General features: G+C 39.4%; 1 protein-coding gene across 1 annotated transcript in view; it reads right to left on the bottom strand.

The window, feature by feature from the left end:
* PIEZO2 (piezo-type mechanosensitive ion channel component 2) overlaps positions 1-12,870 on the bottom strand; it is an 861,527-nt gene that overhangs the window by 143,652 nt on the left and 705,005 nt on the right. Inside the window, exons 22-26 of the mRNA XM_006868690.1 lie at positions 11,447-11,647; positions 10,200-10,404; positions 9,982-10,083; positions 8,426-8,591; positions 2,340-2,583 (exon numbers count right to left, since the gene is read on the bottom strand). Of these exons, the coding sequence (XP_006868752.1) occupies positions 2,340-2,583; positions 8,426-8,591; positions 9,982-10,083; positions 10,200-10,404; positions 11,447-11,647 (918 nt within the window). The remainder of the gene's footprint in view (positions 1-2,339; positions 2,584-8,425; positions 8,592-9,981; positions 10,084-10,199; positions 10,405-11,446; positions 11,648-12,870) is intronic.

The raw sequence follows: 12,870 nt of genomic DNA on the forward strand, positions 1-12,870 counted from the left end.
TTGAGAGGACCTGGCCACTTGCCTTGATGTTTTCTAGGGAAGCGATTTGTTTGTTCTTGTAGTAACAGCCCATCTTCCTCCATTTTTCCTGGAGGTCTTTCTTTCAAGAGGTATCTTTCATTCTTCTAGCCGCTCCAGGCTGGTCTGCTCATTCTCTCAAGTGGAGATTTCTCATCTCTGGAGATCTGGATGTGGTTCTGGTTTCTACCTATAGTTTTATGTATTGCCAAGGCTCCGCAAGTGGAGTTATTTTCTTAAAAGTAAAAATCAAACCTACAATGTTCTCCACGAGATTAAAAAAAAAAAAAATACAGCCACAATGTACAATTCTTAGAATAGGAACAAAGTCAAAGAATGTGTTTTGAAATTTTCTTTTGCCAATTGTCTAGGTAAATGAATCATCTTGCTTTTCAGGGTTAAATTTAAATTCCCAGAGAGGAGTTAAATCAAATATTAATTATTACAAGCAACAGCATAAAAGTGATGGCTAAATTGCATATATTTTGGGAAAATGTGAGGTAAAAGAATAATTAGGATTTGTTCCCAAACTAGTAGTACCCTAGTATAGGTTTCCCAGACAATAGGAACATGCTTCTCAAATCAATATTCCCACCTCATTATTCTATGTCTGTGTTATTGTTCTCTGTGTTTCGAATTTCCTTCCTTTTTAAAATCTCTCTATAGATCTATAAAAGGAGCTCTGGTAGCGTAGTGGTTATGAATTGGGCTGCTAACTTCAGGGTCAGCAGTTTGAAACTACCAGCTATTCCATGGGAGAAAGATGAGGCCTTCTGCTCCCGTAAAGATTTACAGCCTTGGAAACCCTGTACAGGGTCGCTATGAATCGGAACTGACTCCATGGCACGTAACAACAACAATAGATCTGTTCATCTATTTTCTAAGTCTCTGATGGGGTCAAATGGAATCTTCTATATGAATCTTATTTCCAACTTATTTAGGTACAATTTTAGGCACTCTTCAAAATTTATTTTCCTAAAATATTAGTATATTAGTATTGATGGATTATATTATAATTACTTATCAATAGATCTATCTTCCCTTTTTTAATGTGAATTCCTAGAGGGTAGTACCTGAGTACTACTTATCTCCTAGATATAAAACAATGTCATGAAAGTAACATGTCTGCATTATAGGCTTATGGCATGAATGAATGATTGAGTACTCTTGGTATTCATACATTTCCAAGGAGTGGTTGCAGAGGTCAGCTTCAAGGAACAGATCTCTTGAAATCAGACTGTTTTTTGAATAAACTGGTAGTGTGTTGCCCTATCTTATACCCTCTCCAATAGTTCTCAATATTGCCCAAAAAAGAAAAAAATTGTTGGGGTAAAAGTACTTAATAAAAGTTACTTTTAGTATTAACTAGAAAATCAGCATTTCAGTGGTTGTAAGCATAATGAATTATTCAAATACATATTCATGACTTCATAGAGTTGGCTTTCCATACCTCTATCCACAGTAATACACGTGCCAAAAAAAAAAAAAAAAAAAAAGCTTTCACAGTTAAATTGCCTGGTGAGCTCATCCTTGAATAGCTAGGAAGGGGAAAAGCAGGAAATCATTACATCATCGTTCCTTTAATGCATTATCAATTGTACTCTGGGAGTAGTAGAACAGGGATGAACTGTAAACTGGGGCTAGTTAGAGAGGTATGAACTCCTTCAGCTTATGACAGTCTATTATTTCATTTCCTGAAGCAATAAATAACTTAAATCGTGTCCTTGTGGCTTAAAGAAAAACTTACAAGAGTCTAGAATTACTAGCAAGCAGTTTGAGTTATCTCCTAAGTCTAGGAAACTGTTGCGCCCAGCACAAATCTATTTAACAGTTAAGGGATGGAGATGTGTTTTGCCTGGCCCTATATAAATTTAAATCATAAATCCAGCTGTCATCAAGACAACTCCTCATGGCAACTCCGTATGTGTGAGAAGAGAACTGTGCTCCAAGTGACAACGATTTTGCAGACTCAGTGACTGATTCAGCTCGTAAAACAAGCACTTGACAGCACACAGTATAATTATCAATGATGACAAAGTGCTCCTTATCAGGAATAAGACTTCAATGAATAAGACATATTTTAGAGTTTATTCCTATGAATGCATATTCTCTTGTCATGTGACCTTGAGGTGATAGAAATGAACAAAAATGGATTCTGTTAATGTAGCAAAACAGAAGAGTAAATGGCTCGCTGAATTCTGAATTTGCAGCATATTACTTGGGGCTTTTAAGAGTGCACTGTGATGTGCTTTTATAACCACTGATGGACTGTTTATGCTGACATGAAAACCACAATGTGTTATTCAGGGGGAGCCACTTACTGACAGTATGTTTTTCATTGTGATCACAAAAACATTGTATGCAATCAGCCAGTCCCAATAGCGCAGGATGCTCTTGATGGGTTTCAGCAGCAAATCACCACCAAATAGCAGGAAGTAGAAACAGGCCACCAAGTAACCCATGCAGAATATGCTGATCCTGGTTGTTCCCGTAATGAAGATGATAGTGAGGACAAACCAGAAGAGGTAGCTGAAGATAATCACTTTGGACATGTCTAAGTAAGACCTGAAAGCAAAAACAAACAGTGAAAAGATGACAACAACAAAAAGAAAATAAGAGGTTCCACTTTAACCAGGAAGAAAAGCTTATACCATCTGAGACTATGTATGAAAGCCCTTGGCAATCATACCAAGTGCTGTATTCATTGTTTACTTGAGGTTGCCTGCGACAAAGGTAATTTTCAAATGTTAAATAATAGGTGAAGAGACAAAAATGAAAGCATTATGTACACTTGTCATTATCTTGTTTTGTCCCAAATTCTCACCAACAGGAACATATTATGCTTACCACTTATTGTTGCTGTTAAGTGTCATCAAGTCATTACTGACTCATAGTGAACCTGTATAGGATTTCCAAGGACTGGCTGGTAGATTCGAACCACCAACCTTTCAGATGGCAGTCCAGTGCTTATCCTACAGTACCACATCAGAACTCAAAATTCCTCTTTGGTACTTTATGCTGTTGTTGTTAGCAGGCATCAAACCAGCACCCAACTCATGGCAACTCCACTCACAGTGTGTGGACCCTTGTGATCCATAATGTTTTTCATAGGCTGATTTTCAGAAGAAGATGACAGGTCTTTCTTCCTAGTCTGGAAGCTCCACTGAAAACTGTTCAGCATCATTGTTGTTTTTGTTATTGAGTCGATTCTGACCCATAGCGACCCTGTATAGGGTTTCCAAGGAGTAGCTGGTGATATTGCAGTTGTTAAGTGGTGTGGAGTCAGTTTTGATCCATAGCAACCCTGTACAGGGCTTCTAAGGAGTGGCTGGTAGATTTGAACTGCTGACCTTGTGGTTAGCATGCACTCCAGTACTTATTCTACAATGCCACACCAAGACTCCATATCAGTTTTTTGTGGTGCTGTGGGATAAAGTATAGGACTGCAAGGTTGATTTGAACAACAAGGTCAGCAGTTCAAACTTACCAGCCACTCCTTGGACTCTCTATACAGGGTTGCTGTGAATCAGAACTGAGTCAATGGCACTTAACAACAACAAACAATGATATTTTACTCAGCAAAAACATCTTCAAGTCTGTACAACTTGTCATTTGAAAGAAAATTCACTGTAAATGTCTTATATGTTCTGGAAAGACGAGGGGGTAAGTGCTTTAGCATCCAGTTTTAGAGTTAGACTACGGTCTGATCAAATTCTTGCTGTGCTACTGTTTAGGTATCATCTCTGTGCCTCAGTTTTCTCATCTATAAGCAGGGTATAACACAAACAGCATTGTTATTAGGGCAATGTGGCTTCATGCCAGTGATACACTTAGGACAGAGCTGACACCAACAATAATACATGCACTGAAGGCCAAACATCACAAGGTGGAGAATGGGACAAATATAAATACACTTTAGAAATGAACCTCACCCTAAGGTGCTCTTACCTTAGAAGAGAAATAGGATAGATTCTTTTTAAATTTATTTATTTAAAGTTTTTTTTGTGTGAATTGAGTGATAGTTTACATGGGAGAACATCAGTTTTACACTCATCGTTTCATTGCAATGATTCCAATCCCTTTTGTGCATCATTCAATAGTATTTGCTTCTATTCCCTCATTTGTTTGTTGGTTTTTTGGGGGAGGATGCACACAAAAATACTCAGGAATATCTAATCACTTAAACAATCAAATGGCACATTCTGTAAGCCTGCCTCCAGCCACTAGCACACAGCCTTTCTCTTTCCATGAGTATAGATAGAGTCTTCATAAGATAGATTCTTAAAGAACCAATCTGAAGTAGGATGTGATGAATGCTAAACAGATAAGCTACTATGGGAGATCAGGAGTTAGCTCACTTCAGGCACAGGGAATCAGCAGTGGCTTGCATCCTGATAATACCCACCATTGGGCAGAGCACTCATGTGTCACGAATGTACAAGTGACTTCTTATTTAGTACCACAGTAGCACTTTAGTGTAGCTACTTATAGTTCAGGGTTGGCTTTGTAAAAATCCCTTAGCTTCTGTTTATCCTGGAATGTTTTGATGACACCATCGTATTTGATTGATAGCTTTGCTGGGTAAAGGATTCTTGGTTGGCAGTTTTTTACCTTTCAGGATTTTATATATGTCTCCCCATTGCCTTCTTGCCTGCATGGTTTCTGCTGAGACATACGAGCTTAACCTGACTTGCTTGCCTTTGTATGTGACATGTCTGTTTTTCCTGGCTGCTTTTAGAAGTGTTTCCTTATCTATGATTTTGGAGCGCTTGATTATGATATGTCTCGGTGATTTTCTTTTGGGGTCTATCCTTCCTGGGGTTTGTTGAGTTTCTTGAATGTTTATCTTTTCACTTTTCAGGATGTTAGAGACATTTTCTTCCAGCAGTTCTTCAACGATTTCCTCTATGGATTTGTGTGCTTCTTCCTGTTCTGAAATGCTGAGAATTCTTAAGTTATTCCTCTTCATGTTGTCCAACATGAATCTTAGACCGTCTTCAGATTTTTTAATCCTTTTTTCTGTTTGCTCTTCTACCTTAGTGGTATTGAGAGATTTGTCTTCCAGATCATTAGTTCTGGCTTCCATCTCTTCAATTCTACTCCTTTGCCTTTTCAGTGTATTGTCTATTTCTGATATTGTATTATTGATTGTTTGGACCTATTTCTGTAGGTTTTGAATTGTTGCTAATGCTGTATCTATCTTATTTGATTGTTCCTGTAGCACTTTCCTGAGTTCTTCCTTATTTTTCTTAACTCCATTGTAAAGTGTTTTGAAACATTTTATAATAATTTTTCTATTCCTTCTCAAGCATTTCCAATGCCTGCCCTCCTTCCAGAATGGAGTCCAGGTCTACCTCTAGGTCATTTGTCTCAGACATTTTATCTTGTTTCTGGACATGTGCTGATATGGTCATCTGCTTTTTTTTCTTGGACATGCTTAGTGTTTATATGTGGGCCTTAATACTTAATTGAATGTGTGTTTTGGTAATTTTTATGCTTTCTGATTGCCTCCAGGTAGATGTGATCAGGATGTGGGCTTCCCTTTTCACTCTTCTTATTGCTTAACTCAGAGTAACTTTCGCAAGTGTTGTCTGCCTCCTTGGTGTATGGTAGTTGGTATTATACGGTGTGATTGTAGCTTGACTATATGACAGCACTTGCTGTCTCTTCTTGGGTAGTAGAGGGTGAGAAAGAGTCCCCGAAAGGTAAAAGGGGGAACAAAAAGCAACAAAACAGCAACAGCAAAAAAATAAGAAAAAAGAAAAAAAAAAGCACCAAAAAACAACAACAAAAAAACTAGAATGGATACTGTAGTCTATAATCACAAAAAAAGGACAAGAGGGAGAGAAGGGGGAAAAAAGGATGTGTAGCCTAATATGAGTATGATTTTAATATACTCTTTCAGCTTCTTGCCTTAAAGGCTGCCTGATAAATTTTAAGATGCCACTGTTGGTTGTCATGCTGTACCTCACTATTTAATTTTCAGCCTTTTTTTTTTTTTTTAAAGAAAAAACTCTTTCCCTCTCTATACCCCTTGTTCTGGCCTTTTCCCTATTAATAAACAGTTCAGGGCTGGCTGTTGAGCTGCCTGTCTCTTTAAATGCTGAGAGTATCTGTGCACATGCATGGCAGAAGAACCCACAAGTGGTGGGGGTGGGAGGTGTCTACTCACTCGGGCACCCCCTCTAGTCACCAGAATGGAGGTGCACAAACAGTGGGGGGCCAATGAACAGATACAAAGGAAAAAAAAAAAAATCAGAACAAAGCTAACCTGACAAACTATTTTGTCCACTGTTGCTCCAAGGCTCCCGTGGCATTATTCCCTGGTGGATCTGCTTGCTCCCCCACTTGATTTTGCCATTTGATCTTGCCCAAGTTATGGGCTCTGGGCTGTAGAGCCTGGCAGATTCTAAAGTATGAGATTTCTTACTTCCACTACAAGTTCCACTAGCTATAAGCCTTCAAACTTTAAAAATATTCCTAGATATGTGGTTCAGAGTTTTGAAGCTCTGCCCCGAAACTGCTTTGTCTGGTATTCTGTGGTATTGCTGAAGGAGATCTTCACTGCACCACTACCCTATCCGTCATCAAGCCCCTAGTGTAGATACTTATAAGTGAGTATTAGGGAAGTTAAGTGATTAGTTTGAAGTCACACAGCTAGTAAAGGAGACTGAATATGTCAAGCCAACTTTAACAGACTTATAAAGTTAGTTATTGAGTTGATTTTTCATGTCTTGGAAGGATGAATAAGATCTGACTAGGAAGGACATACTCTCTAAGAAGGAGTAGAGAAGAAATGCACAGCAAGACATTTAACCTGGCTTAAATACAAACTCGGTGGAGAGGATGGCCAGGCTGCAAAGGTAAGCTATAGACCAGAGGGGAGAAGCAAATAGAAAGGAGTCTAAGAATATTCACAAAGAAGCCTGGCACTGAGGGCCTTAGCTTGGGAAAAGGCCAAGGGCACCAAGCTCCTGCTCAGCACCCCTGAATACTTAGAGTGGAGAACCTCCATTGAGGAACAATGACTGGGAAGTTGTGCTATTGGCACAAGTCAGTTTTCTGTACAAAAAGGAAAACTAAGGCAAGAAAAGGCTGGTAAATGCTGACAAAAGCAGAAGCTGATGTATAATTCTGCAGCTCAGCTTCTAGGTATGGGGAAGCCACATTGTCCCACACCTATTCACCTCACTGTGTACACTTTAGATGACCTGTTTCTCATGTACTATGGATCAAATTGTGCTACTCAAAAAATCAATGTGGATATGGATGCAGTAGCTCAAAAGAGGGAACAAATCTTTACAGTGGGGATCACTCCCACCCCCTCCATACACAGAATAGACAGAGATGGGCAACTTGTACATTGGCTACCCGAAATGGGGGAGCTACAAAGGCAAGAAATGACTGGTTTACAAGCTTTCAAGAGGGAGCCTAGATCCAGAGGGTGTGGAGGAAGGTAGAATCTCCACTGAGTAGTATCCAATTTGTCTGGGCGAGACTGATGAAAGGAGATGGGGATAGATCTCTTGGATACAATAGTGAATAATTGTTATCAGGACTGACTGCAAGGGTTGGAACTGTAAAGGTGGACATTTTGTAGCAAAAGGAGGGGAGTGATTGACTATGCAGTCCAGGAGACTAGGTCCCTGGAACCATCAAGGGAGAAGGGTGGCGAGCAGGACCCTACCCAGAGAAGCAGTGACACCAGCAGGTGTAGGCAGAGACAATGGGGTGGAGTGATGGAGCAGCTAGGGACTTTAGACCCAGAGAGGGAGAGGGGCTGTGCGCTGACAACCAGGGGGCAGGCTTGCAGTGTATACTCTTTGGTTGGTTGATGATGCCTGGAGGGAATTGTAACCATGGCAATGAAATGATATACGATAGGATGAATGTAAAGCTAATGTTCTGCCATGTAAACAATCACATAATTCACAATAAAACATTAAAAAAAAAATCAATGTGGAAATCTAATACCTGTACCTGTAAAGAGACTCTGACTGGAGACAGCGATTTTCTTCTGTCACATTAATGAGATCATACCACAAGTGACTGGGCTCCTGGTGTAGCACTGTAGGATCAGCCCTGGACCCCAGTCTATAAGGTCGGCAATTTGAACTGCCACCAGTTGCTCCTCAGAAACCCTATACAGAGTTGCTATGAGTTGAAACAACTCCACGACACTTATCAATAACAACAGCAACAACCACAGTGATTTGGACTTTCAGCCTCCAGAACTATGAGCAAATATGCATCTGTTCTTTAAAACCGCCACATGTGGTATTTTTTCTTATGACAGCATCAGGAATCTAATACGCCAAGTATAGCAGAAAGAGAATTGTAAATGGGGTATAATATAAGGGAAACGTACATAGCCACAAGCTCATGAAAAATGTAAAGTTATTGTTACCTGCAGTGAATGAAGTCTGGTACTGGGTTATGTTGGCTAAATGAAGCTGCATCGAGATTCATGCAAATCTCTACATTGTCACCTGCCATGATGCGTACCGCAGCCTTATTTTCATCCTCAAATATCTGTCGTTGTAGGGAGGCACACAGAAGCAGCATGAAGTCATCTGGCAAGTCAAAAATAAGATAATCATATTCTGTTCTCTTTTGGGGGGACTACTTAATATAAGAGTCATTGCATTGTAGGAGCTATTCCTCAACTCTTAAGTGAGCTTTTCCCCAAAAGCTTATCGTACAGTTTATCTTGTATTTCGATATTAGGACCAAGTCACTTCTTCCTGACCTGGAGGACAAAGAAGGGCTTTCAATGGATGAATATCTGGATTTTTGTCTGCTTGTTATTGAGTGAAAATATTAGATACTAATTACTAGTCTATATTATGCTCTCATCTGATAATTTTTATTTGCATTTTCTCTCATTAAAGTTTTTAGTCCTGGTGTGGCACTGTACGATAAGTACTCGACCCAAAGGTTGATTTAAAACACAAGGTCAGTGGTTCAAACCCACCAGTCGCTCCTTGGAAACTCTATTCAGGGTCACCGTGAGTCAGAACCGAATCAAAGGCACTTAACAACAACAACACAATAAACTTTTTAAAGAAAAATGCAAATAAAATGTCATTTAAATTTTACTTTTCACATGGAATAGACGCAGACACGTCTCCCTTTGCATTTATAATTGAGGCTGCTCCCAGATGCATAAAAGCCAGTTGTGTAGGTACAGAGGAGAAGTCCTACAGAGCTTCCCTCAGAGCTAACTGCTCAGGAAACAGAGACTAAACTAGTCTGGACCCTGGAGTACTAAGCCTTAGGTTTCATCACTACAGTGTCATTGCTTGGTGGTTTTAAATGAGAAATCTGAAGGCCTTGGGACAGAGCTTTCTTTCATCTTAGGTGGAGCTGTGCCAAACATTCAGTTCATCATCCTTGCCCTTGAAAGGGTTTGAAGTTGCATCTCATCTGCAAACCCACCGCCATCAAGTTGATTCTGACTCATGGGATAGAGCAGAACTGCTCCTTTTGGTTTCCAGACTGTCAGTCTTCATAGGAGCAGAACATTTGATAGGTTTGAACTGCCTTCTTTAAGTTAGCAGCCCAATGCTTTACACACCATGCCACCAGAACTCTTTAGCCCAGCTCCAGAGGTCTTGACATTTGTTTGGGTCACATCTTCCCAGTTACAAAGTCATGCAGTTAGGTTTTGTCTGTCTGTAGCAACAGCCAGAAACAGCTGGCTAGCAAAATATAAGGTTCCCTCTAGTTTGTGTTCTGAAGTGTCTGTGAAGATGGTATCATGAAAATGAAGATTATGGTATTCCCAGTGTTTATTAATTTTGCAGTTGTATCAACTAGTGATAATAATGCATTAAGATAACTTTGTATGGGAATAGAATTTCAGTGGAGGAAGCAAGATACTAACGCATAACATTTGAAAAATAATTAGCAAATATAAAACCAAAGACCAATATTCCACGGCCCTGTGATTGAAGCACTTACAAATGAGAAACATAGGGTTGGGCCGCACAATGAAATCTGGGAAGTAGAGCCATTTGATGATGTTGTTGTTGAAGTTGGCACCCTTGAACCGCCATGGGTAATCTGCATGGAGGGAAGTGGAGGCAGTGAATCAGTGTTATTCTCCTCTCCTCTTCTTCCTAATGTCTACTTCATAATGAATTATGGAAGCAAACAGGTATTGGGGAAGGCAGGTTCACCTCTGCAGGGAGCAGGTGGGATGCCAATACAGATGAAATACTGAAATGTGATGATGCACGCCAGAAAACAGCAGTACTTGGGCCAGACCTCAGCAATGGCTTTTCTTCTTCGCCGATACAAGACAGCAATCAGCCAGCAGGCATGGACCATGGCGTAGAAATCCATTCTCTGGCCGATTACATTAACTGACATTAGGAAACAGGTCTGTGTGAGGATGAAAAAAGGCAAAAGATTGGCTTTATAGGGAAGGAGAATGGTGTCAGGGTGTGCCCCTGTATAGAGAGCAGAAGCCCTGCCTTTCTAAGGGTTGTTGTTATTACTGTTAAGTGCCATCAAGTCAGTTCTGACTCGTAGCACTCCTGTATAGACTTTCTGAGGAGCAACTGGTGGGTTTGAACTGCTGACTTTCAGGTTAACAGTCCAGTGCATATCCTACAGCCTCATACCTTTTTCATAATGCCTTACTTCTTCTTGATGTCTTTTAATGTGAAGACAGAAATACTGTTCAAACTATTCTCAAAAGAAAAACTCACTGTATTACAGTAGTTAATAATAACCACTTTCATGAGCCTAGTTATTTCAAATTCATTTAGTAAGGAACAGGCACCCAACTATTTTAGATTCAATCAGTTCATTTTGTGTAGAGGTAGCACTTTCAGAATTCATAAAACCAAAAGAAGTGTAGTGCTGTAGGATAAGTACTAGATTGTTAACCACAACGTCAGCAGTTCAAATCCACTGCTCCTCAGAAACCCTATACAGGATTGTTGTGAGTCAGAATCAACTGCCTACACTTAGCAACAATAACAATGATAAAAAAAAGAAGTCAGTCTAACAACTTTTGTTCATGAATTCTATGACTATAGAGATCTGTTGTTATTGTTGTGGTTAAGGGCCCTTGAGTCAGTTTTTCAGTTTGGACTCATTGTGACCCTGTATAGGGTTTCTGAGGTGGGGCTGGTAGGTTTGAATTGTCAACCTTGCAGTTCAAACCAAGCTTGTGGTCCAGTCCAGTGCTTATCCTACAGAAGTCAATTTACTAGTGCACTGTAGGGTAGCTTTGAGACCTGGGCTTGGAAAACTTGGACAGGTTAACTACACAGTATAAATGACTTCTGTCAATCCAAAGGTTTGCCAATCAAATGGTCTGAAGATGTGCAATGAAGCTACAGTGATCAGCTGACCAAATGTACTTATTTGAATTTCACAGAAAAGATAAATAAAATACACTAGCAAAGAAACTCACCTCCAATCCAAATTTGTAGAAGAAGTAATTTATGAAATATTTGGCACAATTAATAATTCCATCATCTAGGTGTAGTCTCGTAATATCATGAAAGATGGTTTTAGACACAGGGGCTGTAAGATTGTTTCGACCTCTATAGTACTCCTGATGTCGATAAATTGTCACTTCGAAGGCCAAAATAGCTAGCATCAAAAGATTATTCTAAAAACCAAGAAAACACAACTGTGTAAAGTCAAATGCTTTATGGTTTGTTACTTTTAAGCAATTCCTATAATAAATCACTTTATTTAATTCTTGATGTCTAAAAGGATAAAATTCTACTTCTACAAGATATAGTTATGGTATTAAACTATTTCCCCTGTGTTATTATAACAAGAGTAGAATTATTGCCATTATGTTAATAACACTGATTTCTACAATAATAGGATCTAGAATCTCTAGACAAAAGACTGCCCCTGCTTATTTCCCTTTCTGAAGAATTACATACTACACTTCCTTGTTATCTTATGAAGGTGGCCCAATCTTGTTTGCCTGGAGAAGCATAAATTAATGCAGGAAACTTCTGGGAACAAGACTAGCTGGAGGAGTGGGATGTAAACTAGAGGGGCAATGTTATAATGTCTCCAAGATCTGGTAAGAAAGAGAATCAAGTTGAAAAGGATGATAGGAATGAAAAAATAATAGTGTCAACAGTAAAATATGTAATAAAAACTTTACCATTTATTGGACCCTTATTTTTTGCCAGACACATCATCTTTTTCAGTTATCAATTTGATTTAACCGTATAATATCCCCTTATGTCTTTATAAGGAAAAACTAGAAAGCTATACAGTCAAAGGAAATGGCATGCTTAATCCACTTAAGTCCAAGTGTTAAGTATAAAGGTTTTGTTTTTAAGTGTATTGTCAGTGTAATATTATTGGTCAGAGAATTCATCAAAGTCAAATTTGAAAAAATCTGAAGAATATTGTTTTTTGATGATCAGAACTGACTTGATGACACTTAAAAACAACAAAATAATAGTAGGGCTAAGAATTATTACTAGGGTTCTGAAGAGCCTTAGGAGTCCTGGTGTGACGCTGTGGGCTAATGCGTCAGACTGCAAGTTGTTTGAACTGCAAGTCGGTGGTTCAAGCTCACCAGTTGCTCCTTGGAAACCCTATACAGGGTTGCTATGGTTCGGAATTGAATCAACGGCACTTAACAACAACAACAACAAAGAGCCTTAAGGAGCTCTGGTACATGTTGTTGTTTTCAGGTGCCAACGAGTTGGAACCAACCCAGAGTGACCCCATGCACAGCAGAACAAAACAATGTCCAATCCTGGGCCAACCTCACTACCGCTGACACACTTGAGTCCATCAATGATGCCACCTGGCCGATCCATCTCGTTGGGGGTCTTCCTCTTTTTCTCTGACCCTCCA

Source organism: Chrysochloris asiatica, unplaced genomic scaffold (genome assembly GCF_000296735.1).
Source record: "Chrysochloris asiatica unplaced genomic scaffold, ChrAsi1.0 scaffold00122, whole genome shotgun sequence".
Classification (NCBI taxonomy): Eukaryota; Metazoa; Chordata; class Mammalia; order Afrosoricida; family Chrysochloridae; genus Chrysochloris; species Chrysochloris asiatica.